The 27218-nt window shown below is 42.0% G+C and overlaps 1 protein-coding gene across 3 annotated transcripts; it reads left to right on the plus strand.

Annotated features, from left to right (window-relative positions):
• The first annotated feature begins 440 nt into the window (after positions 1-440).
• Positions 441-21081, plus strand: PLEKHF2 (pleckstrin homology and FYVE domain containing 2). Of its 3 annotated transcripts, none has more exons than XM_030943891.1 (2): positions 441-642; positions 17811-21081. In XM_030943891.1, the coding sequence occupies exon 2, from the start codon at positions 17825-17827 to the stop codon at positions 18572-18574; it is 750 nt and encodes a 249-aa protein (XP_030799751.1). In that variant the 5' UTR covers positions 441-642; positions 17811-17824; the 3' UTR covers positions 18575-21081. The 3 variants fall into 3 exon arrangements, with proteins under 3 accessions (XP_030799751.1, XP_030799750.1, XP_030799749.1); XM_030943890.1 differs by lacking the exon at positions 441-642 and adding an exon at positions 910-1044; XM_030943889.1 differs by lacking the exon at positions 441-642 and adding an exon at positions 1372-1492.
• Positions 21082-27218: the final 6137 nt, after the last annotated feature.

The raw sequence follows: 27218 nt of genomic DNA on the forward strand, positions 1-27218 counted from the left end.
TTCCCCCCTGACAGTATCCATCAATGGCTGGAAACCCTAGAGGATCAGGTGAGCTGCCGAGCAGCCGGCTAAATTTGGGAAATATTGCTCTGGGTGACTCGATGTGTACAGACAAAAAATTCTGACACAGAAGGTGGAAGGGGCTCCTTGACAGTGTTTCTGGTGGGAGCCCTTCTGCCATAGTTTCTCCAGGCTGACCAGCAACTCTTCACACCGAAACATGTTTTAATTCCCTTCCATGTGCTGCGTAGAGAGGTGGTTAAAAACGTGCCCATCCCGAATTACCTCTGGGCGAGCATACTTAGAGCCAAGCACAAACCCACGATCGTCCACAAAGAACATCTCTTAAAAAAACCCCACGAGGCAGCTGTCCTGCCTGGAGTATCCCTCTTCCACGAGGTGCCACCCGTGGGTGGGGATCGGCCGAGCCGCCCCGGCCCTCGCTGCCGCCCTCCCTCTCTCCCCGCTCAGGGCGGCTCTGTGGGCAGGCAGCTCGCGGCCGAGGCGCTACTCCTTCCCGCCCAAGATGGCGGCGGCCCCGCCCCGCCGGGCGGTGTCCCGGAGCCCGTCCCCCGGTGCGGGGTGTATGACCGCGGCCGTACGGCGAATAGGGCAGGCGGCGGCCGGAGCGGGCTGTACCGGGTGAGCAGCGCTGTCCGGCCGTGTTCTGGGCGGCCGGGGATCGGCTTGGGTTGGGACCGGTCGGGGAGCTAGAGGGAAACTTTCCTCGCGGACCCCTTCTCCTTCGGGACTCCGGCCGCTCTCCCGCGGCCATGTTGGGAACCGGGGGCTGCCCGGGGAGGGGAAGGAACTCCCCGGTGGGAGGCGGCGCTGGGCTCCGCTGTCCCGCCGCGGGGCTGGGGCAGCGCCGCGTCCCGCCGGCAGGGAGAGAGGGAGGCGGCGGGGCGGGCAGGACTTGGGGAAGGAAGCGACGGCGGCGGGCGCTGGTTTGTCCCAGGGCACTGAGGGAGTTGGGGGTCTCGAAAACGAGTTCGTCTTCGTGAAAGGGGAGAAACAACAACGGCGGCGGCCCCTCGGCGTTACGTAAGTGCCCGAAACTCCTCGACTCGTGACTCCGCCGGGGCGCCTTGAGGCGGCGGGACGGGCGGGCGGGCGGAGGTCGCTTCCTGCCCGGCGGGCTGCCGGGGCCGCGCTGCCCCCGACCCTTCGCTTGCCCCGTGAAACTCCGTGTCGTTCTCGGAGCCAGTCGCCCGAAAAGTGTCGGCACTGTTGTGAAAAAAACAGCGGAACCGCGAGTCGTGCGACTGTGAGCATAAGGTGCTTTTTTTTTTTCTCTCTCTGAAATTCGCCTGTTTTGAGGAGAATGTAGCTGGTCTGCCAGAGATACGTATGGCTCATAAGCTGTTTTCTGAAAGTAGCTCGAGAAAAGACAGCTGCATGTTTTTCCTCTCGCCTCATTCGAAGTACTTATGTTCATAGGCACCGATGTTTATAAATGGCAAAACTGCTCATCACGGCAAGAAAGCGATGGGTGAGTCTGCTGAGCAGCACGTCCTGGCATCGGCTTTGTCCCTACTAAGGGAAATAGCTGTAACTCGAGTTTTGACATGAAGCATCAGTACAATGGTAGTTGATAACCAAATGGACCTTTTATATCCTTAACCAGAGATCAAGGATTGTCTTTTGGCTCAATTGGTGCAAATGCTTCCAGAAGCATCATTAAGTTCTAATTCAGGCTGTCCTCAGGCTGTGCTAAGAGTTACTGAAAGGGTTGATGCTTATTTGAGAAACAGTATATCTGAAGCTTCAGTGTGCCTAACAGCTTAAGGTCAGATGAGGTTAATACAGTAGGCAAAGTGACTCTAAAACCAGACCCACAACACAGGAATCTGTTTCAGAACTGAGACTGCAAATTCCTCTTTCTCTCCTGAAATAAGGAGAACTTAAATATTCAGATCTTAAATTCTGATACTTGTATATTAAATTATTTTAGGGATGCCTGTCTGAAAGGATGTATTTAAAGACAGCAGTATAATCAGTGCTGAGATCCTGCAGATTAATTGCTTTGTGTGCAGTCATCAGCATGCAGAATGGAAACTGTTCTTTAGCTCGGAAGGCAGTGCTCTTGCTTTTAGCCTCTAATCTAAATACTGTTGACTAATCCCAGTGGGTAATAGGAATCCCAGTGTTGTTCAATGTCTTTTATATCAGCTCACTTTCTTAAATAATACTTTCCCAAGAGTTTTAGTGCCACCAATTTTGTTGAAAACAACAGTGAAAGTGAAGTGTTGTGTGCCTGAGTCCCAAATTCTTCCTTCTGAATGCAGATTAGCTGTGTGCCATTTGGTGTGTCTGAGTTTTGCTCTACATGGAAGCCCACATAGAGGAAGTCCCTTAAATGCTAAATGAGAGCTGGTGTGTAGAAATTTTTAGCTGGAGTAGCTGGTTCAGTTTCCTCTGTTGTATTCTGTAGAAAGAGAGTAGTATCTTTTTATCTGAAAAGCAAGTTTTCATTAGATGCAGTGATGAAATAATTTTTCAGCTAGAGTTTTGTCCTGTCTCCCTTAAACCAAGGGCTGAGCTTTAACCGTAGTAATTAGACACGTCCCCAGAGTGACGGAGGGATCTATCCATAGTATCCTAAAGCCCTTTAGTTTACGAAAATTACCTTTGGCAAAATATTTGCTATATTCAAAAGGTATGGTGGGTTTAAGTTTTGCTGTTGTGGTTAGTGGATGCAGGGTAGTTTCAGAGCAGTAAAGAGATGGAACTGCAGTTTCAGGTGAGGCACGATATGACAGCACATTGCCAAAAGCCCCATAAGAGCAATTATGGCAGAGTACGAACACTGGTTTCATACACTTACAGCATTTTTAGAGGCTTTTCTTCACCAAAGAGGGCTAGAGGTGTTTAAGTGAAAGCTTTGCATCAAGGCATGGCACATAGATAAGGCAGAGTTGAATTTTTTAGTATTTGCAGACCTGATTTTCTGAAGATGTATGTTAGATAAAATACATATGGTATTGGAAGTGGTGTCCTAGCAAACAAAATGGCATGCCAGTTTTTGTTCTTAAAGTGCACCTATTAATGGGTGATGTCAAGTAAGGAAATTCCAGTATTAAAAACTAATACGATTCTTAGATGATGATAGGTAAGAAATACAAAATCTTGATTTTGTGCTAGGAAACAAAACTTTATTCTGTACAGCTTCAAATTGTAAAGGTAGTTTGTGACTTATTTCAAGCTGTGTTAATTTTCAAGCTTACTTTTTCCATTTAATTTTTGGGTTTTGTTTTTTCAAGTTATAGATCATGCTTATATATGTATATTTTACTACTTTCATGAACTAATTCAGTATTTGGATGAAAGTATGATATTCCAAAAGAGAAAACATACAGGCAAATATGGATTTCTGAAATAGAAACACGTATTTAAAACTTTCTCACTAATACTGCAAGTGCCAAGTTTGCTGTTGTAGGATAACTTTTATCTTCATGATTCATTGGAGGACTTGTTTTTATTGTTGAGAGGGGTGAAATACTACTCTATGGTAGAATATGTTTACTAAAGATTATTTTATTGTTGTCATGAACTGTAAGATATGATTATGTTAGCAAGTAGAGTCCTGCAAATTCAGGGCTGCAGGAGTTAGTCCGGTTGAAATAAATGAGTCTGTACACATGAGAAGTGGCTTGATTGAGACTTGTAGGACAAAAATTCTCCTTTTATGAAAATAAATATTATTGTGCAGAAGTGTTATTGAAGAGAATAGTACTGTGTGTTTTTCAGCCTTCCTTTAACGCTACACAGTCAAAAAAAATGCACACATGTTGACTTTAGTTGCATACATAGGTAAGAGTATTGCTTCTTTGGACAAAATTTTTTTTGTTTGTTTGTTCATTTGGTTGGGGTTTTTTAGCTTATTAGTGATTGTAAATAAAGGATTTTAAAAATGAAGTAGGAGTGACTTTCTATTTTTTCTCTTTGCATCATTTTGTTTTACAGTAAAAAAGTGTTAAGTGTATTGTGTATGTAATGTAGCAGGATTTTGGCATTTGTCAGACTGTGCCAGAATCCTGCTACATGTGCCAAAAGAAGAAAAAAAATCAGTTGAAAGTTAAGGATTTCCAATACAGGAATGTTGTTGCTGCATCAGCCTGCCCTCCAATCCCCAGTGTAATGGAGGTTGTAAGAATGTGGGTGAATGTAATAAGATGACGTGCATGCAGTTATTTACTGTGTTGAGAGGCAATCGCTTGAGAAATTCTACTGATTCAAGCAGACACAGGGGCTGCTAAATAGTGAAAAATAGGATCTTTGTATCAGCAGCTTTAGCTTTTTTTTAAGTGTTTCTTGTGCCTTCAGCATATCATCTAGAGGTAACTGTTTTGCTTTTAAGTGCTTAGTATGCCTCTGAAAAAGGAAAAGTTACAGCATGTTCTTTAACATCTGCATTTCTAAAGTGTACACATAATTTGCTAAACAAATTAACAGTGTAGCATACATGCAGCCTTTCAGGTTGCCAGCATCTTCCTTGTGCAGGTTAACTTCAGTGCAAACTTTTGTGCAGTTTTCCAATTGTCCTCTGTATGGTCTGTGCTCCAGTTGCTTTCCATATAACTAAGATAAATCCAAAACGTCTGACACGCAGTGAAAGGGAAAAGGGCCAGTGAATGCATTTCCCAGGAAGGCCAACACCTACAGTAAGCTGCTGTGATTAAGGGGTTCTTTCAGGAAATAACTCCTTGTTTTTACTGTTCTCCTTCTGCTTTAAATTTCTCCTGCTTTAGCTGTCAATACTTGGTAATGTAAAACTTCTGAGAGTGATTTTCAGTGTACTTCTGTTCTGAAAGCTGTGTGTGACAGTGATTAGTTCCCCCTCCACCCCTCTCTCTGATCTAGATTAACAGCATCGAGGCAAGTGAACTGCCCTTTTAACGCACAGGTTATGTTTGAAAAGCTAGTTACATTGAAGAGTGACAAATTTTATTTATGGTATCATTGTTAGAGGTTTCCTTTTGGCTTCTGTTAATAGCTGTCAGATGTCAGTTTTCTAGACCTTCATCATTCATCCATGTTTCACCAGGGAGTAGCCTTTGATGTAAGAAAGGTCTTATGTCCCTTGCTCAGAAAGATAATTCAACCCTTGCCATATTGGCTTGTGTTTTTAAATAATGCTGGATAAAGATATTTTAAATACTGCTAGGGATCAGCAGTGACAGGTCCATGATTGCAGTACTTCAGTGTTGTCAAGCTTTCTGAAAATCACATGTAGTTTGATTCCAAGCCCTAAGCTATGTTTTGGCTGCCTGCACCTCTGGGATCTCCTGATGCCAGCCCTGCACATGGTTACTGGAGTATGAGCCATTTTTGGTACGAATTTGGGCAACTTCTTTCAGTGGTTTTAAACAGTAGGAAACGGATTCCCCGCAACCAGTCATACTTGTCTTTAGTCTGTTCTTGCTGGTGAACTAGTGGTAGAAGTTACGTGGAGCTTTTTTTAGTTAAGGAGTGAAGAATTTGAAAGAGTTCAGCATGTCTGTATATTCTGTTTTTCCTACTATAATACTGAAAATGTGCTCCAGCAGTGTTTTGTCTGATCCTGTTAGGTCAGCAATCAGCTGCCTGGCTTCCTGAAAGTATTTCTATAATATAATGTATTATTAGGGTTACCTCTTAAAGTAGAAATTTCTTATCTTAGGTGGGTCAGGAGCAGGAGAAAGTTGAGGTGATTGCACCTGCTTAGAGAAGAGAAGGTTGAGTGTTGTTACTTGGTTTGTCTTTAGTTTTGTGTAAATGCTTAAAATTACTGAGCTGATAAAAGAAACATCTTTGTTGTGCAGCTTCTTTTCCTGTAACAGGATTCAAAGAACACACTCAGGTGAAAAAAACTGATGTAATAAAAATGAAATAGCAATGATGTTATGTTGCTGTGCTTGTAAATTGTGAGACTCCATGGGAAAGCTTTGCTGTCTTTTAAAACATGGTGCTGAAAGTCCTTTTGTGTTGTAGTACTTTGTAGAAAATTAATGGCTCTCATCAGGCTCTGACTACTTGGTAACTCTCTCTAGTTTGGTCATGCTGTGGATTATTACCTGTCCTCTAGTCCTTGTTGGACTGTTAGTGAAGCCAGTAACTTGTCTCATAATGGTAATAAAAGTGAACCAAAGAAAACTTAAAACAGAAAGCTGCTTTTTTTTTTTAATCACTGTCTTGTTTAAGTACCTAAACAAGTGTATAATAAAAGTACATGAGCCACTGAACAGGCTGGTGTGTCACAGGTTTGCATTTGTGGAAAAAAATAAAAGGAAAAATAAATTATGTGAACTTGGCGAAGGTCTTTGGAACATGTAGGTGGCCTGGTAGCTCCCAGGTGCTGAAACAAGGAGGTGCCCTGAGATCCAGGAGGTGCTATTTTTAATGTATACTTTTGTCTTAAAGATGCATAGTGATCTTTCTGTGAATGTTCTGTACTTGTCAGTTAAATTTGCTGCAAGAAGCATGCTGAAAAATACAATTTCTTTCAGTCACTGGAAACCAAATCCTCTTTTTCACATAGACTGAGAGGTCTGGGTAGCCATTAACAGGTTACCTCTGTGTGTGCTGTAATAATCCACAACAACAACAAACCACACAGCCAGTCTGGTTTTGCAAAGTTGCTTGCAAGATGGATTTGGCAATAGTTCTTGTAGAACAACTGGATCTGTGTTTTTCTGTACTAATGATGCTGTGTTCCCTTCTCAAAAGAATTTAAATAGGTCTTTTCTAAAATGTAAAATGTTGATGCAGTGGGTTCTCTTTGTTACGCTGGGTTGACAAAGCTGAAGTAGGCTCTAGCTTGCTCAGAAATTGGTCAGGTCCTTTTGGTTGTTTTTTTTTTTTATTTTGTTAAATGTCTCTCACCCAAATGTCAAGTGTGTATGTCTGTCAAGTACTTTGCTGGGCCAGCTGTCCAGGTGTGTGGCCCGGTGCTGCCGCAGTGGGCTCTCAGCAGTTAAGCTGTTCCTTGGAAAGCAGTGCATCGGATGGGAGGGGCCCACCCGGCGCCTGTCCAGGCAGCCTGCAAGGAGGGGTGAGTCCCTGCCCCTGCTGCCAAACTGGAGAGTAACATTTTGTGGGAGAGGCTCTCCAAACAGCTAAACAGTTGGAGGAGGGAAACGTTAAATTGTAAACAGAAAAATACATCCCAGTGTTTGGTATTGCTGCCTGGTCAAGTGATCTCTTAGGCATCGACTCAGCAGATGGGGTTTGTATCTCCGGGAGCTTCTTGAGGTGGAGCAGGATCCCAGGCTGCTGTCCTCTGCCCTTGACTCTTCAGGCACATTTATAAGGTGTTGATCATGTTTCTTCTGATGTCTTTTATCTACTTAGAACTGTGGAAAACTTCAGAATGAACTTCAGCGTTTTTGAACTTCAGGTCTGTGGAAATTGATTTTGAAACGGTACTCTGGTGTATGTCCCCAGTGCTTTGGTTAAAATGAAAGATGCCATTTGCTAGCACCAGAAGTGAAGCTAAACCACTGATAGTGCTCTTAAATGCCTGCAGATGGCAAGTCAAAATACTGAGGTGTTTTCCCATGACAACCAAAACTTGATCCGAATACTGGACTTTTTTAGTCAATTGTTTGTTAATTAATTTTAAAGGACATGCTTGTGTTATGTAGTTTATTAATACATAATTTTTAGATACACAAAATATCAGCCTTTTACTTATCCCTGTTTTAGTATGCTGACAGCTGCAAGTGTTTGCTGTGCCTGTAGTTGCCTGGATTTTGCTTTTTGTGCTTTGAGAGACAAGTTTGTCAAAGTTGAGCACTATTCATGGTGGATCAGGCCTGCCTGTTCATCTCTGCAGAATTCAAGCTTTCAGGGTTTTTGGCTGTGTGCTGTGGTTTGGTTTTTTGGGTTGGGTTTTTTGGTTTTTTGGAGGTTTTTTTTTTGGTGTATATTTTTGGTTGGTTACTTTTATAATAATTCCTTTAATTGTAGCTGTTTCACATGCTCATGCTGGCAAACTTCTCTTTCACACCTTGAACAGTGTTAGGAATTTTCTCATCTAAATGTGGTAGCACCTCAGCTCCCAAAGTGCTGCTCAAAGCCATGTAAGCCTGTGTAGGTGCTTGGGAAATGCTCAGCTTATCGAGAGATGGGTAAGGACACAGAAGTTAGTTTAGATAGTGGCTCTTTTTGCTCCAACCCCTGACTGCCAGGTGGGGGATGAAGAATTAAATGTTTCTTCCCAGCAGCAGCTCTGTCTCTATCATGCCAGAAGACAAAAACAGTACCAGCTACCATGGTTTATTGTAAATAGAAGCCTGACAGTGGTAGTAAGCAGCTGACTTCATTAAAAAGTTGGACCTCTTACAAGAATGTTCCTCTTGGACTTCTACAGTGAGGTATCTTCTCTCCTAAGAGGCATTCTGGTGCTGCAGGGGACAGAAGGGAAATACAACCCCTTCCAATTGGTCTAGGAGTGCACTGAGACCTCCTGGTCGTGTACTTCCCTGTGGCACAAACCCTTTAGTGCTGCTTGCATTTCCATCTTTCATGTTTTCCCCAAGAAGGAGAAGATAGTGGGAGCAGCTTTGAACTCGGTAATTCTGGATTTCTCTGTTTCTTTCATGGGTGCCACATGTTTCTTGCTTGGAGCAGGGGTGCTGCTATTCCTGCACGTGGCCTTATGGCCAAGGTGGTTCCTCTGATCCTTCATGCAGGGCAGGTTTAAAACAGGCCAGACATGTCTGGTGGGACAGCCCTCTTCCGCATGCCTTTCTTTTCTTTGTGTCTCCTCTGTGATTACTTAGAATTATAACTCTTCTGGATGTGGGAGTTGGACTTTCTGTTTACAAGCAGATTAATATGGTGTTCTATTTCCAGCTGAGGTTTATGGTGTTAAATACCAAACCTTGTGAGCAGCTGATGTGCAGAACCTGGATGGTTTTGCCTGTATACAGCAGCTCAAGGAGTGTGGTGATTGTTCAGCAGAGTAGCCTGGATAGTAAAACAGCGCTGCTCTGCTCTTACTGTGCTAATACATATGCTGCTTGGCAAAATAAATAGTCTTTTGCTAAAGATAGCTTTCTGTGCCCAAATGAGCTTCTGAGTGGGTTAGGGAATGTAAGGTCATACATCTTGAAAGATCTCCCTAGAAATGATCTCTGTCCTGAAGATAGAATTGGCCTTTCTACGCAGTCTTAACTCAGGACTTCCTAACTGCTTTGGATAATGCAAACTTGAAAAGCAATGCACTTGCCATGCAGGCTTGATAATAAAGTGAGGTTTTTGGTTGTTGTTATACATTTAGAATTATTTACATTATATGAGCAATTATATTACGGAACTGGTGAATTAAAGTGAAAGAACAGTCCTTGCTTGTAAGATAGAAATTAGAATATACAAAAATTAACCGTAATTTGTAGAAAGAATTACTAAGCTATAAGATGTCAGCCAGTTAAAACAAAAATTTCTACACTGTACTTTCAAGAAGAATTTTAGTAGGATTTGGTTTGTGGCAGTCATGTGCAGAAGTTAAAACAGTTAATTATAGTTTGTATGAACAGTCAGATGGTTCATTATAGTAATTATAGGTTTATGATGACATCCAGCTAGACAAATGCATAGGTTTGCTTTCATGACTTTCATGATGTAGTTGGACGTGACTATATGCTGGACTCAGAAATAATCTGAAGGTTTCTAAAGTTTTGTCAAGGCAGAGCATTCACAGGCTGCACATTACAGCATGAAGTAATGTGGCTGCTGTTAACATATTTCCGGCCTGGTTTCTGTGGTTGATGCCACAGCATTGGCCAGCAGGTTGAGACAAATGAAGGGTTAAGATTGCTGGGTCATACTGGATATACCAGTAAGGGGGGGAATTAGCTAATCTGTGTTTCCCCACACTGCAGCCATTGCTCCACAGGCTTGCACAATGCAGGAAGATGTCTTCATGGGGGGAAGAAAAAAAATGCATTCATATAGAAAATCCTAAAAATCATGAGAATCATAAAATGGGACTTGGGAGAGGTCCACAGTAACACCCTCTTTCCTGCCAGTGTGCTACTGATTGCTGCTTACACTCTTTCTTTATAATGTTCAGAATAAAATGTTGCAAGCATCTTTGCATCTGTAATCTGAAGCAGCCTTGATGTTGCCATCATCTTTTCTAATGTTTTATCTTGCAGCTTTTTTGCCTTTATTAAAGACCAGTATTTATTGAGAGTGTGGGAAATGGTTTGAAGATTCAATAGCTTACATTGCCATAAGGAAAAGGGCGCTTTTTTTGTCTGTAAATCAAGTCAAAGTTTCTGTCCCACTATCAGTACCTTTCTGAACACTACAGCCATTAACCAGGTCAGTCAAAAGTGATTATCTGGATAAAGACTATGCTGAAGTTCAGAGGGATCTTATTGCCTCATTTCCTGCTATCATCTCTACCTTGATAAAGTCTCTTTAGTATCTCTGGTCTTCTTTCTTTTCAGTGTTGCGATGAAGCTTTTTGTTGCACTTTTGATACATCTTTCATATATTGTCAGGGTTATCCTCTATATCCTTACCAGCCAGTTATGATAGTGATAGCAAGACTGTTTGTTAAATACAGCAGTTTGGGGAATACTCTTTTGAAGAGAGTCATTAAGAGAACTGCTTGTTTAGAAGGCTGTATTTCTCTTTAAGTGACAGTTGTTGTTTTATGTTTTAAATAGCATCCACCTAGCTCCAGCACAGGACAGGCATTTAGTTGTTGCTGTTGTGTCAGCTTTTAGCAGTGATAAGACCTTTAGAAAACATTCATCCATATCTTACCCATATCTCCTATCAACATAATATTTTTGCGGATGAATTTTTTTTTTATTTCACTTAACTTTATGCTCAAATAGGTCTTTTTACTATTTAATAAAAAGCTACTGGTGAATAATGCAAATATATAATTAACACTAAAAAAACCATCAGTTAATTGTTACAGATGTATTTAAATAACTATGGATAATTGAATGAAATACTAATAGATTAAAAATGGGTTGATGGATACTTAAGACTTAATTTCCTCAGTATTTTATTTTACATGCTGAAGTATAGAAGTAAAGTTTAATTAAATGCCTCTTTCTATATTATGTTTAATCCAGCTGTTGTTATTGGCCCTACCTGTCAAGGACCATAAAGGTGGCTTGTGTATGAATGCTTGGATTCTGATTACAGCTGATAAGATCTAAGTCCATAGAAAATGTAATTTTGCTAGCCAGGACAAGAGTCAATATCATCCTTCTCTGGAAGTACTGAAGGGTTCAGGGTAGGAGGTGTAACTACTGAGGCTGAAGTAAGATTTAAAACATGCTGATTTGTCTTCTCACTTGTATCAGATCTGCTGTACGTGTTTCTAGTTCAGCAATTTTCCACACTAAAACTATTTTCAGCGCGTTAAACATGGATAAGTTTCCTTAAACAGGTTGCACTTCAGGAATTTACACTTGTGTTTTACTTGGCAGTAGTGAAAAATGGCAAATGTTGCTCTTAAGAGCAGTATATATAATATTGATGGAGGTCACCATATTGTATAACAGTTCTGAGATGCCTGTATAGTTGGAAGTTTGTCCACAAAAGGTAGTGATACCACTGTGTCAGACAGAGCTTTAAGTGAGGGATGTACGAGGGTTCTGAGCAACTTAATTTTTGGTGTTTATGCTCCTGTAACTCAAATTAGCCTGTCTTTCTTGCAAGAGGAAAATTGTATGAGTCTGATGTGATAATATATAATAATTACTTTAAACTTGTTACTAATATACTTCCATGTAACTAAATGACTGATTCTGCCTGATGAACTCTTTTTAGGAAGAGTGATATTTTCCTCTGTGAATCCAAATAATGAGTCATCTTACAAACCAGTCATTTAATGCACATTAGATATCTGGTCTGCAGATAGTTCTTGTCTGTCTTTGGTTTACAATTTACTTGTTTCTGTCTTGAAAAAAAAATTTTTGCTCTTCTGTACCTTTCATATATGTTTAATTTGTGTGGTTAAGTATAATGAAGCAAATGAATTTCTGTTTGAAATTTCTGTTTTATTCAGAACCTTCAGGTTGTGGAGTCAAACATGATAAAACCTGTAACTTTTGCCTGCTATTAAGAGACTTAGAAACTTTAATGAAGCATGTATGTTACCTTTAGGTAAGAAGGATGATTAATTTGAATGTGTGTGGTGTAACAGAGTTACTGGTGTTGTATGTGCAGGTGTGGGAACACGGGCTCTCTATGACAACTGGGTAATTATTTACATGTTATTGTGTGGCAAGGTATAACGTGCTTTGATTTAGATCTGCTGTTTCTGCCTTTTCTTTTTGTACTGCTCCATTTCTGACTCTTTTCTGTTCCCTAGATTTGCTTCAATGCACCCATGTCTAGATCTCACTTGGCCATTCTGGTGGTGTGCTTAGTGACACTTTTTTATTGGACTTGTTACTGAATCTGGCTTTGAAACATCCAGGATCCTGCTGCAGTTTTAGGACTGGATGGGCCTCTTTGTGATTAGTTCTGGACTCTTGTGCTTTTTGCAGCAGCTTAAATAAGCTTTTTTTTTCTTTAAAGCTGTCACCTTAACTATGAGTATTCATAGGAATGGATAAACTGCCGGTGTCCATACTCTGAGAAATACAGACTGCCTGGTTTGTATTAATGCAATGTGTTAAATGTAGTTGTTAACAGCCTAATAGCTAATTGCAAAGATGATGATAGATTAACTGACAATTATAACAAGGCCAGTAATATTTTTCTCCCTTGAAGGAGTGTTGAAGAAAAATAATACTGAAAATTAGATGCTTATTAATTAACAGTTGTTAGCAGGGACTGTACGCTGGACTTGATTTGTTCTTGCTCAAGCCAGAAGTAATGGAACACTGCCAATTCTTCTGTCTTGCTGAAGAAACTTGGGAATTTGGGCTGTGTCTCTCTCCTGCATACCCTCTGTGCCTGTCCTACAGCGTGAAGGGAGTGCTGGTTGTGATGGTGGTATGCACTGAGCTGGGGTGAGGAAATGTTTTGTGCTGAGCTGCATGCAGTCTGCCTCACTGTGCCGTAACAGCTTTTTCATCTCATTTCTCCCCTCCAGCACCTTTGTTATTTGTGGTTCTGCTTATGGTGCTAATGCTAGCTGCTACAGTGCTAATGTACTGGTAGTGAATTGGGTGTAACAGTGTCAGTCAGGGTTGCATGCTTTTTGGTTGACTCCTTATGTCTGTCCTCAGCTGCAGCAATTCTGTGCAGTTTAGTCTGGTCGCTATCACAAGCAGAGCTAGCATATGAAATAAACATTCTATTTTAAATAAGACCTGTAGAAGCATTGAGTCCTGGGAGATCATTGGTTTGGTCTCCAGGATACAGTGGCAGAAAGAAAAAATTATGTGGAGAGTGACTTGTCAGTGCACAGCAACCCTAATAGAATTATTTTCCTGCTGCAGTAGTTTGGAATGTTAATAACTGTAGTAAGTGCGTGACTTTCTCAGAGTGGATTGTGTTTTAGGTAAGTGGATAACTTGTTAGTTCTTCAAAAATTTCAGTGATGTCTGTTGTTTGATCACATTGAAAGTGGTTGTTTCCACCACCAGGATACAAGTGTAAAATTAGACTGAAATGGAGGAGCAAGATCTTGATAACAGAATTGTTCTTTCTCTAGAAGCTTCTTGTGAATAAAAGTGGATATAACTTAAATGTCAAAACCAGTTCTTTATATTGTAGAAGAGTTGGGGCTTTCTGTGTCATGAAATACTTTGTCACCTTTAAATAGCATATTATGCCATGGAAATGAAAGCCTTTGCCTAGCATTTTCATCATGAAAGGTACTAAGAGTGTGTGTGTGAGAGGGACAAAGCAAATTTATTGCAGCATTTTGAGAATTGAGATTTATTTATTTGGAAAGGCTGCTAAACCCTGCTTAGGAAGTAGCTCTTTGTAGCTACTTTTCTTACAAAGTGATCTGTTTGTGTTCTTTTGGTTTGTTTGGGGGCAGGTTTTTTAATGTTTTGACTAGCAGCTTGTATTGTGCTGCCATCTGAACACAGCACACGAATCTGATGTCTGTGAGGACCAGCAGTCCATCACAAATGGAGTCCCCCTTGCATGAAGGCCTCAGGACTTTTAGGAGTTTGTGTGCCAGAAGTGTGAAATTAGTCACATATGATAGAAGTGTGAATGATTTCACAGCATCCATGAACTGAGATTATGTGTAAAACACTCTCCCCTTAAGTGGAGCTGTCTGACCTTTTATTTTGAAGCCTGTAATTCTGGTTTATTCCTCACTTGCTTGAGGGAGGATTTGGGTATGCTTTCAGCAATTTGCCATTAATTAGGAATCACTTTGTTTGATCAGATCTTGACATCCTGCATCTTCAGGGCAGTAGTCCAGTATCTGTTTCTCATTGTGGCCAACAGTAGAAGCTTCAGAATAAAGTTTAACTGGAAGTGAGGAGGATATTGCCACCCAGTTCCAGGGCATTATGATCTGCTATCTCTTACAATGGATCTGAATATGCTTTAAGACAAGATTGTAATTTTTAAAGACTGGTAATTGATAACTTTGTTTTTGGACTGTGACATCTTGGGGTTAAAAGTTCCTTTGTGTGTCCAAACAACATTTAATTTAAATCTCCTTGGTTAGTGTGCTCATGAGAGCAAGAGGTGCACTTCATGTAACTTTAGCTCTTGTCAGTTAGGAATATCTTCTCTTGTATTTCTATTTTTGTCACATTTCATGATTATTTTTAATCAGGATGTATTTTGGATAGTTTCCCATCCATTTCTGAACTTACTTACTTTCTTAGAAAAGGCTAGTGAAGGTGTATGAGCATTAGTGTGCATAGGATTTCAGATGAATTTTTAATTTTAGTTCTTTAAGAACTCAAGAGAAAAATATCTGAATGCTTATTCTAAAAAGTCCAGTCTGTTAGTGTGGGAAAATACAATTAATGCCTTGGAAAGGCAGAATTGGCAGCAGCAGTCTCTGGTATTTACAGGCTTGAGACTGGCAGGTGGGAATGTTTATCCATCACAGAAAAAAGTTTCAATCTAGAAGAGATGCAATTTATCTTGTCTTTCATAATAGTCTTTAACTTTCACAGGATTCTTGTTCAAGGTCCAGTTCGTGATTATTTTCAGAACAAGCTCAAAATAGTCTTAGGCAGAAGTTCTGGAGCTCTGTCTCTTGATTTCAAGCCATGGTGATTACTAAACGGTCCTGGTTGGAGTTGTTTTCTCTTAAATTGTCCTAGGGAACAGTTAATTAAAACCTTCAGTTTATTTTGTCCTTGTTTTCTTCTCCCAGTGACTTGTATTTTGAAAGCTTTTGCAGTGGCCTTGAACTGAGTTTGCAGTTTATTGGCGGGGACTGCAGTGGCTGAGTTGGAGCTGTTGGGCAGCGACTGCTTCCTACAGGTGGCTGTGACTTCACACCAAGAGCTTGCTTCACTGAGACCCTTCAGTATGGTTGTGTTTGTGGGGGTGGGGTGGCAGTAGTGTTCCCCCTGTGGACTACCAAAAGCATTTAACTTGCTGTAACTTGTAGATAATTTGTATAAAAGCGTAAGCTCATAAGTGGTGCATATTGATTTGTACCCGCAGAAAAATGTATTTTCTGGGCTTTGCATTCTGATGACTGATGTCCTTTCCCACTTCATGGAGAGCATGGGATTACTAAATTACTTTATACTGACCCTGTGACTGAGGCCATGCTTTTTAAGTTTGAGGGGGTGTTGGTTCAGTTTTGATGTTTGCAAAGGCTGTTGATTTCTCTTAGGTTGTTAAATGGGAATGGTTGTTTGGCAGTTAATGGCAGTTAACTGTTGTTCCAGATCCTGGATTTCAGCATTCAGTCACCTGAATTTGATTTTGGAGCCTAGGACAGCAGCAAGTACACATAAAAAATCTCCGAGTTTCCGTTCCATTCCCTTCTTACTACTTTTTACTTGGCAGTTTGTATTTTGTCTTCACCTTCTGCAGTTCAAAATTGTTTTGTATTTGGTGGCTTTATCCTAACCATAAAACCAGTTAACACAATACTCCTGTATTGTGCTAATGCTGTGAGGCATGTAAAGAAAATTCAAAAACAGCACTGAGAAATAACTTTAGAGGTTCTTCTGTCTTGAATGTCAGACTTTGATACGAGATAATGTGTGCAGAGCTTAAAAAAAGTAGTTATATCTGTGCAAACTCACTTGTCAAACTACTTCAGTGTGAAACTAATTACACTTTCAGAGCAGTAACTTAAGATGTGTGTGATCACAGGTAACGTACTTATTTAGATGAGGCCTGGTGAGATGTTTCATCCCTGTTTCATAAGGAAGTGTCTGTGCTTTGATTCATAGGAGGAAGATTGCCTGGATCAGGTTGTAGCAGAGCGATGGAGTCTGAGTTGAGCCGTGTTTCACCCCAGTTTCCTCTCAGTTGTAGGCTGATGCTGTATTGATCGCAGGCAGTGCAGATTAAAGAAAAAGTAGGTGATGTAGAGGACTTCCCACCCTGGGATCAAGTTATGAAGCACAGGTAGAAGGCACTGGTGTATTTGCTGCTCTGCTTTTCTTCACCGTCCAAAGCTGTGGCTGTGGCAAGGGGCGTTGTGAGCATCAGCCCTGTGCAAGGCATGAGGGAGCATCTTCTGTGTGCTGAGAGTCTGTCCATAGTACTTGCCTCTGCCAGATGTCTCACTGCTCCATCAAGCACAACAGTTCAGGTTCATGGCTGTGCTCATAAGGGGTTTGAAGGGAGCAGATCTGGATCAGGCTGGCAGGATTTGCCTTTGCCAGACTTCTGCCTGGGAAATTCTAGGACAAAAGAGGCTAAAGAGTGGTTTGCCAAGGTATGAATCACTGTAGTGACTTCTTAATTTTAGTTCCCTGTTGGATGCCTTAGCTATCTCACACAAGAAAAAAATCTTATTTGCTACTTGGGGAACAACAAGGTGGGGCTTTAATCTGTAATGGGAGCATACAGTTCATTAGCACTTCCTGACATAAAAAATAATCTTTTTTAAACTTAGACTAAGTGACCTGCACCAGCTCATTCTCAGAAGCAATTGTGAGCTGTGTGGCTTATCTCTGTGTAGGTTGCCTGAATGTGATGGATGCAGATGTGGCTCACGTAGCTGAGGAGGCTCTGGGACTCCTGCAAAATGAAGGCAGCAGAAAGCAGGTGATGAGCCACCAGCTGTGACTCACACCCTGGCTCGAGAGTTTGCCGTGAAAGCAGATGTAGTGGGGGGTGCAAGCTGTGGCCTGTACAAAATGTTTCCAGCAGGTAGATTCATGGTTTTGGCTCATGATTTGAGGTTTACATACTGGAAAAAGCGAGCAGTAGTGAGCTGGTTTGGGGAGCGTGGTTTCCTATGTGAACAGCAATTATATAATTTGTTTGTTGTGTTAAAACTAATGTGGGTCTCCAGGCTGCTCAGTTAACTTGATGTTTTTTTAGCATTAGAATTTGAAATGATGGATGATACTTCCTGTTGCTATCTGGAGAAGGTACAGGAGGATATACAGAGAAATATGAGCATTAAACCAGGATGCAGTAGCCTTACTAAAGAGGAACCACTTTGTTGCTGGAGGCTCCCAAATGCAGTGCTGTAGGTGCTGTCTGTGTGATAAAGATAGCTGTCAGCTGCATAGAACATTTTTGCTTTTGGAAAAAAGACTAATCGGTTGCTAAAAATTCTTAGGTGTTAATACTTATTTAAATCTAGCCCAAGTCAATGCCTCTCAGCCAGCAGGTCCTGTTAGATATTTTAAGAAATGTGGGGTTGGTACCTTCCTTGGGGAGGGCTGCTTGCTGTTGAATTCAGTCCTCTTGTAATAACAAACTTTTTTTTCTGATTTTAGGATACTTGTGGAAGATGGTGGATCGCTTGGCAAACAGCGAGGCGAATACTAGAAGAATAAGTATAGTGGAAAACTGCTTTGGAGCAGCTGGTCAACCCCTGACTATTCCTGGCCGAGTTCTGATTGGAGAGGGAGTCCTAACAAAACTGTGTAGGAAGAAGCCCAAAGCAAGGCAGTTCTTCCTGTTCAACGACATTCTTGTTTATGGTAACATTGTCATCCAGAAGAAGAAATACAACAAACAGCACATAATCCCCCTGGAAAACGTCACTATTGATTCCATCCAGGATGAGGGAGACTTACGGAATGGGTGGCTTATCAAGACGCCAACCAAGTCTTTTGCTGTTTATGCTGCCACTGCCACAGAGAAGTCGGAGTGGATGAACCACATAAATAAATGTGTTTCTGATTTGCTTTCCAAAAGCGGGAAGACCCCCAGCAATGAACACGCGGCCGTGTGGGTGCCGGACTCGGAAGCCACGGTGTGCATGCGCTGCCAGAAAGCCAAGTTCACGCCCGTCAACCGCCGGCACCACTGCCGCAAGTGTGGCTTCGTCGTGTGTGGGCCGTGCTCGGAAAAGAGGTTCCTGCTCCCCAGCCAGTCTTCCAAGCCAGTGAGAATCTGTGACTTCTGCTACGATCTTCTTTCTACGGGGGAGATGACTGCTTGTCAGTCCACTAGGTCAGACTCCTACAGCCAGTCACCTAAGTCATCTTTAAATGATGTATCTGATGATGATGATGATGAAGACAGTAGCGATTAAGGACCAAATGTTTTTCCATGTGTTGCAAGTTGTGTTTCAAACCATACGGAGCTGCTTTTGGGGAAGTCTGTAGTGAGGTTCCTCAGAGAAATCCTGTTCTAGCCATGAAATATGCCTGAATATCTTCAACTGCAATGTGCCTCAATCTATGAATTCTCTAGACAATAGTTGGTTTTTTTTCTCATCTGCAGGGATAGACTGGTGCAAATGTTATTAGAATATTTTCCATCTTCATTTACTTGAGTTGTGTCTGGGTTAGACTTTTGTGGAAGATTGGAGAATGAAATGTGCTTTCTTAATTTAACAACCCATACTTTCTAATGTTTCACATTGGTATATTATGTGGGATTTTTTCAGAACTGGGAAGGAAAACTGTGAGCATGCACGGGTTGGTGATGTTTTTGTTAATCCTGTAGACTGTCTTATTTTTCTAGCCATGGTATATAATTAATTACAAAGTCATCCAGTGTACAAACCTAAATGTCACAAAACTTGGGAACTCTTGTTTTGCTGTTACTTATGACTTCCTATGCCAAGCAGTGCCTTGTACCAATTGTGCTGATTCAGGAAGAAACAAACTTATTTTATGTCTGTATTTGCCTAAATGCTGGTATCTGAGAGATTGTTGGTGCTATTGAAAATAACTGCTGTGTTCAAAGTGGAGCTTTGACAAGGTGATAACTGCACCCCATGTTGGATGGTGGACACCCAAATGTTATGTCCTCACTTGTGCAGGCAGGCCTGAAGACTCTGCAGATTTCCACAGGCTTCTTCAGCTTTCTCCTTGCAGAAGTTGTGTTGTAGGTTGGGATCTTGAGATGAGAAACTTGGGGTGATTCTTCATGGGGATTTATATACTTTGTTTTCAGAACAGTTTCTAAGTTTCAAATTTGGCAAATGCATACTGAAATTTTAGTTGGGTGATACAGCATTTGGGTGTGCTAGCCTACATATTTTTGGAAGTAATTCCCAAAGATGTCACAAGTTTTTTTCTTAAAACTCTGGTGAGAGTACTGGGTTTTTTTTCCCCTCCAGGAGTTTTATTGGCTTGTTAAAAAATAACCTCATGTTTTGAACAAGAAGCCTGCAAGTATCCTTGTAAAACTGGCTTTCCTTTTTACACAGCTGACCTCAGGATAAATGTGAGATGCAAGTTCATTTTAAATGTATACCCAGGACCAAGAGAGATGTATTTAAGGACTATCATGAAATTGTCAGTGCAGAAAATGTCTCTATCATAGTGTTCACTTTAATTTCTTGAATACAGAAGTGTCATGTTCCCATATAAATGCAGAATTTACACTTGCAAAGACGTGTTAAACCCCCAGATGTATGTTTCTGTATTTTTATAATGATAACCTCAATTTTGAAGCAGAAAAACTTCTTTGACATAGTTGTATGGATATAGTAGCGACTGACTTTATACAAAAAAATGTTAAACTTTTGTATCTATACATGACAATTTCTGCACTGTTTGCCTTGGTTGGCAATAATTGGGTTAAGTATTTATTGAATAAACAATCAATGCTGCATGTTGCACTAGTCTCCCATTCTGTATGCTGAAAGTGTCAGTCATATTTTTTTATAAAATTTAGCAGAGTACTTCAGCACCATATCCCTCCATGAGATTTCTGGTAGCTAAAGGTGCACTTAGCATCTGTAGAGAGGCACTCTACATTCATACTTTGCAAGATATTGCTTCAGGTGAAAATTGCATCAGTATTTTTAGCTTAGACAATTTCTCAAAATAAGGCTTTCTTTAGAAGCACTGAGGAGTATTTGTTCTGCTTGGAAATAAATACACAAAGGGAAAAACACTTTGATACAGACTTGGGACCAGGAAGATTCTGTAAAATTGCCAGATTGTATATATTGAAAGACTAGTGGAAATAAAGAGTTGCATATACTTTTCCTTGAAAGATGAGGGAGTGGGGACCCTGCAGCAGGGAAAATGGGCTGTTCTGAGAAGGCACTTTGCATTAATAGTGCTTACTTTTTGTACCTTTTGGTATTTCTATTTTAGGAGTGGAGACTTGCTAGCTTCAGTTTTTCTATGGAATCAAAGTCCAAACTCCCTCATACATACCTTCCAATGACTAACAATTGTTTTCTTCCTTATCCAATTGTTTCCTCTTTCTTAAGCTGTCAAATATTAACTCGTCTTATTAAAGAGTCCATCTCCTTGTGTACTTTCCCCTTGGTTTCCGTATGTTTTGCTTTTCAGCACCTTTTGGTGGTGGGAAAAGGGTTTCTCAGAGTTAGATCACATCCTGTATTTTGAGAATGTACTTGTACCTACTTCATATATCTTTTTATCTGTGAATGAAACTTGCACTGTGCTGCACTGACCCCTGAAGCTGTAACCAAACCAATGTGTGCGTGTGGAATTTTTCACCTGAAATTGTTGTATATGGTCCAGGCTTTTTAAAAAAGCATTAAAAAGGTGTTTTATGGAAATATTCCTATTCCTCAGTGATATTTGTTTAAAACTTTACAAAGTGGACTGAACATTGACTTCTCTTGTAGTTAAAACATTCTGAAAGGGCTCATTTCATACTTTGTAATCTTGTTCTGTCAAGTTATTTTATTTACAAATACATGGTATAGCTTCAAGTCTGTGTTTAATTTTCTTTAACTGTCAGCCTTCAAAGGTGAGAGAAAACATGGCAGCTGGTTTTTATATTGACATGTAGTTTAGCAGCAGGTGTATTCACTGTCAGGAGATACCAATAAACTGGGAGCATAAACCTGCAGAAGGAGTTTTAGGACTAATTTTGAAATAAGTGTGGTTATGGATTTAGATGCCAGTTATGCACTTAAGGAATGATTTAAAAGAAGTATGACTAAGCACACTGCGAAGGTTAGGCTTTGTTGGACTGGTGTTGGTTGCTGGAACTGACAGTTCCAGTCACTGGAAGAGGCTGGGGGCCCTGCATTTGGAGTGGCACAGCTCCAACGTTACAGGTCTCTGTTCTTGGTCCTATCAGACCACCCCTGGGGACAAGACTTCTTGGGGTATCAAACAGGAGAGGAACTTGGTACTTTTCCCAAAACTGCTGCACTCTCCAGATCATAAAATAGGGATTATGTATGGGCAGTTGCTGTATTTTGGGTACTTTTTGGTTATGGTAGATTTAACCTCATTTTTTTTTCCAAATTCAATGAAATGAAAGCAACAGTGTGCATGTCTCCTGCAAGGCTCTGCAGTCAGTTTCTGCTTTGTTGAAGATTCTGTATTGGAAAAATAAGTACGTGTTTGCTTTAGCTGAGTTCACATTTTGAACACTGTTTACCAGTACTTCATAGTTCATTTGCTGGAAATATTAAAGGAAAGGGAAGAGTCTTTCTTTTGAATATTTTAATTGAACACTACTAATTTTAGCTTTAGCACCTAAACTGCCATTAAGATAAATTCAGCTGTTCTCCGTTCAGATTTGATGCAGCTGAATTTACTGTAGCTGTAATCTGAGGGTCAAGCACTGCTACTCAGTTGAAACAAAGTTTAACAAAATGGGGGAGTGGATTAATGAGTGCTGAGTGTGCAGTGGGGCTTTTAAGGTCCTGTCTGCAACAGGCAGATTATGAAAATCACATTCAGAAACCTTGTATTTATGTGAGGCTTTCCCCCCAGGGGACACGCTTTAGCTGATCTCTTAATGCAAATGAAACGGTGGTTGTCGTAGTTGCTGGTTAATGTTTGTGTGGAAGCAGATTATGGATTGTATTGTGATTTTTGTATTTTCCTCTAAGCCCTGAACTGAGAGAAGTATGCCTGGTTCTGTTAGCAGATACAGACAGAAAAGAGTTAGAGTACTGATGTCCCCCCTTTCCCCTCCAACAGCAAATTATTGTAGTAAATAGTGGAAAGTCTTTTGGCTCTCTATTGCATTTCATCTGATGAAATCTGAGCTCCTTGTTTGTGCCTGCAGCCGGTCTCTTGCCAGAGCTGGCTCCCGTGACTCATCTGGTCTCTCCCGGCGCTGGGAAGAATCTCTGCTCTGTTCCCTTGTCGTGATGGAGTTGGGATGGAGCTGCTTGGGAGTGCAGCACTGGGTCTGCTGGACTGCACTGACCTGAGCATTCTCTGAAACTCATTCATCAGGAAGAAATTTGAACCTCAGTCTTTAGAATAGAGACTAGTTGCTATGTAAATTTTTCATTGTCTGTGAAATACTACATGTGCCCAGAGTAAAAACCAAAATGTTTCAACTGTACTTGGACACATTTAGGATAAAAACAGAGTGAATCAGTTAAGTTGACAGTGAAATAATATGCTAAGGAGCAGAAGGCTCCTTAGTGACCTAGTGCATCCAACTGGTCCTATCTAAGTGAACGAATCTGTCCCTTGGGATAAAGTTTTACATTTATGAAATTCACAGTTACTTGTACCCAGTATTTTTAGAAGCTCCATCTCAGGTTAATTTCTGCAAGCGTAAAAGGCTAACACATAGCAGCAGCAACAGCAAAGGCCAAGGTGATGCCAAGAGGCCTGATTGCACTCACAGCCTTCCCCCTGCCCTGTTCCGGGTCATTCTCAGTTACACAGAAGGTAACTGGATTAAATGGTAAGAACTTCTCTAAAAGGAGCCTCCTTTACAAATCCTGTTAGACAAGATGATACCCCCAGACTAAATAATTATTCAGGCAGAAAGCAAGAGATGATTTTATTCAGGTATTCTGAGGCATAATGCTAATGAGTTCAAGGGCTTAAATCTTTCAACAGTCAGATCTTCAAGAGCATTTGTTGACCTTTCTTAGGTAGTCTTTTTTGCTGATGAAAAGTAGATGTGCTCAGCTCTATTACAGGTGTGAGTGTCTTACTGCTGATTCATTTTAGCATCTGGCTGCTAGACTTAGTATTTAAATTTTTGTCTCCAAAAGCTGTTGCCTTTATGCAAATATAATCATAGGCTGTGTTGTAATAAGAGTTAAGGCTTGCTGGCTATTTTATTTATAGAGCCTGGTGCTGCTGTTGAGCACTTCTAACCTCTGGGCTTGTATCAGATTTGCATAACATCAGCAGTCTCTGAGAAATGTGTCCAGCAGCAAAGGAGGGGGATGTGCTTTGTTGGAAATAGCAGTCAGTTCCTTCTGGTACCTGTTTGCCCCACTCCAGGCTTGTGCTCTCTCCAGAATGACAACTCCAAAATGAGTTGGGATATCTGCTTCCATCTGTGTAAATGTATAGGTAATTTCCTTCCTTCCCCACCTGGCTTGCTGCATACTTGCTTTATGAGGGTATTGCCCTAGAAGATAAATGACTGAGGGCTGAGCCTGCCTCTCCAGTGGGACCAGGACAATTGAGTGCTCCTGTGGTGTTATGGCAGGTTGTGAGATGTGTACACTGTGCTGGGAATGAGGAAGACAACAGAGCTGAGTGCTTCACTGAGAAAACAAACACTCTCTCTAAGGAAAGACCTGGCCTCTCAGTTTACTGAGAGCATGTAAAATGCTGTGGTGCTTACTGCCAGATGCAGTAGGAAGGGCAACCAGGTTCAGTGGGAATGGGCATTGGAGGGTCTGCAGTCTGGAAGCTAAAGTTACTGTTAAAAGAAAAAAAAAGTCTGTAATAGGTCTGTGAAAGTATTGTGTGCTTCTGACTTGAAAGTTACTTATAATAACTTGACTTTTTGAATAGATGGGCTTTAAGGTTGGAAAGATCAACCTGGCTTTTAAATAAGAGTGTTGTGTAATGTTATAACAGTGCTGAAACAAGAGCATGAGAGGAGGAGCGCATGAAAAAATCTAGTTTGAATATTACTCTCTTTGGCTTTTAGTGATGCCTATAGTTTGTCTCACAGGAGACAATTGGAAGGAGAGGAAATTTACCTTCTGTTGAGGTACTTCCTAGTTCACATGTTACTTCCCTTGTAGGAAATTAGATGTGGTTAATCCAAGAAAATCTCATCTTTCTGTGAATAAGCTAATCTATCTGACTTGTTACAGGGAGCATTTAATGCAAATCAATGAGCACAGTGCCGTTCTGCTCATTCCTAAAACAAAGTCTTGATGTGCTGCATACTGGTGGCTTCATGATAACAGGTGCTGATAGCAGGTCTTGAGCAGCACATGAGTACAGTATTAACAAGGACCCTCCTTGTCACCCTTTTCCAGGGACAGGAACAATTTAAAAAGAAAAAAGTTATTGCTGGTGCTGGTCAACATGTAGAGATTAATGCTGGCAAGTTCAGTGTGTGATTCTTAGTGGCTGCAAATGCCTGAGGATCCTTTGGTGTAGTTTTGGAGACAATTACCTTCCTGCCATGCTGTCCCAAAACCACACATGGTGCCTCATCTGAAGTGCCCTGGAAGAGGGTGCCCAGGAAGAGGGTGCCCAGCGCTCTTGGGTGCTCTACAGCAGCTCTCCAAAAATGCAGTGAACCCTTGCTGCCCAGCTGTGCCCCTGCAGTCCTCAGCTGAGCGGGCTGGCTAACTCAGAGCTGGTTGGGGGGTGCAGGGAGGATCACCCCAGGATGCAGGTGGGTTTGGTGAAGTTTGCAGTTGGTAATACAGCAAGTGCAGAGAGCACAGTCTGCTTAGAGCACAAGTGTCAGCATGTCTTGTGCCTGTCACTTGGCTCTGCTGGGTAGGTGTGGCTCAGCAATGAATACCTGGCACCAGAGCTGCTGGCTGAGAAGCTTTATCTGCAGTTTCTGTCTTGGATCTGGTGTTCTTTGTTGGTACCCGTGTTAAGAGGCTGCTTTGGTTGTCAGAAGAGCGTCAGGCAGTTGTCCTGCTTGTGCAAGCGTCAGTGCTGGTGCACAGGTGACTAATGCTTGGTGCCAGCTTCTGCCCTGCCGTGTTTCTGGCTGCTGCTGTTCGCCACAGCACGCAGTGGCAACCTCAGTGGGGTTAAAGCTTGTTGTTCCACAGAATAAATACAACACAACTGCTGCCAGGAGCAAGGGACCAACAGTGCCACACAAAATCCCTTCTGCTCCTCTGTCCTGTGTGCTGTCAGACGAGTGATGTGAGGCTGGGACTGACCCAACTCCTTGTCTGAAGAAAAATCTGTGAACTATTCTCTTGGTGTACCTGTATAAACTGGGAGGAGAAGGAAAATGGCGTCTGTCTGCTGCTTCCTATGGGAAGTCATGGGACAGCTGAGGCTGGTAGAACCTCTGGAGGTTGTCTGAACTAACCCTCTGCTCAAGCAGGGCCACCTGGAGCTGGTTGCCCAGGAATGTGTCCTAGTGGCTTTTTGATATCCCCAAGGATGGAGACTACACCATCTCTCTGGGCAATGTATTCCAGTGCTCAGTTGCCCTCACAGTGAAAAAATGTTTCCTGATATTCAGAGAGAACCTCCTGTGTTTCAGGGTGTGCCCACTGTCTCTGATTCTGTCACTGTGCATCACTGGAAAGAGCCTGGCTCCCTCCTCATTGTACCCTCCCTTCAGGTATTTATACACATTGATAAGATTCTCCTTGAACCTACTCTTCTCCAGGCTGAACTTTTCCAGCTCACTCAGCCTTTCTTCATAGGAGAGATCCTCCAGTCCCTTTAAGATCATTGTGGCCCTTTACTGGATTCTCTCCGATATGTTCATGTTTTTTTTCTGCTAGAGAGTCCACAGCTGAAGTAGATTCAGGTGTGGCCTCACTAGTGCCAAGTAGAGGGGAGGAATCACCTCTCTCTGTTTGCTGGCAATTTTCCCTCATGCAGCTAAAGATACTGTTTGCTGCCTTTGCTGCAAGGGCATATTTCACCTTGTATAAATTGGATCATGAAATGCTGGGCACATCTATAAACTTCTGCTAACTTGACTTTTTTATTTCAGGTTTGCTGGTCTCACCTGTGTAGTTGTGTTCCTTCTTCCCCCCCCCCCCCCCGCCCCCCCCAAAAAAACCCAAACAACCAAGTTGTACTTTTATGTGTTTTGAAAGAGGAAGGAGGAGATTTTAAAAGTTGCTGGTATTTTCTTTATTTGTACCCAGAGTTTTCACACAAGGATGTTTACCCTGTTGCCACCCCTTTGCTCTGCCATGCATTCTCACCCATGTTTCTAGGTGGGAGAAGTCTACCCAACCTCTTAAATACTTCTCTGTTTTCTAGCAGAAGAGCTGCCACTGCTTTGATTTGGCCTTCCCAACATAGTGTGAGGATTTGATTTGCTCCAGCCAGGAGTTCCCATGCCAAAAATCTTGGCTGTGTTTGGGACGGTTCCATCCCAGATGACACGCAGCTGCTGCCACACCTGTGGGCCTGCCTGTGACTAAAATAGCGCATCTGTGGGTGTGGGTGCCATGGCAGCCTGTGGCAGCGGGGCAAGACTTCCCTCACCTCAGTGTGTTCGTCCTCAATGCCCAAAGCAGCTTTGTGCAGGCAGAGGTGTGGTAGCTGCTGCACTTCCAGCCATGCAGAAGGTGGGGGAGAGGATGTGGCGCTCAGAGCGCGAAAGCACTGAGCAAAGTGGGATGGGCACCGGCCCTGGGCATTGGCCTTGGCGTGAAACACTCGTGTGCCCTGGGGAAGGAGTGTCTGCTGGTGGAGGTGTCACCTGGCTTGGAGCAGGGAGGTGAGGAGCAGGGCCAGGGAGGCGAGGAGCAGGGCCCGGGAGGCGAGGAGCAGGGCCAGGGAGGTGAGGAGCAGGGCCAGGGAGGTGAGGAGCAGGGCCAGGGAGGCGAGGAGCAGGGCCCGGGA

The sequence above is a fragment of the Camarhynchus parvulus genome, chromosome 2 (genome assembly GCF_901933205.1).
Source record: "Camarhynchus parvulus chromosome 2, STF_HiC, whole genome shotgun sequence".
Taxonomy (NCBI): Eukaryota; Metazoa; Chordata; class Aves; order Passeriformes; family Thraupidae; genus Camarhynchus; species Camarhynchus parvulus.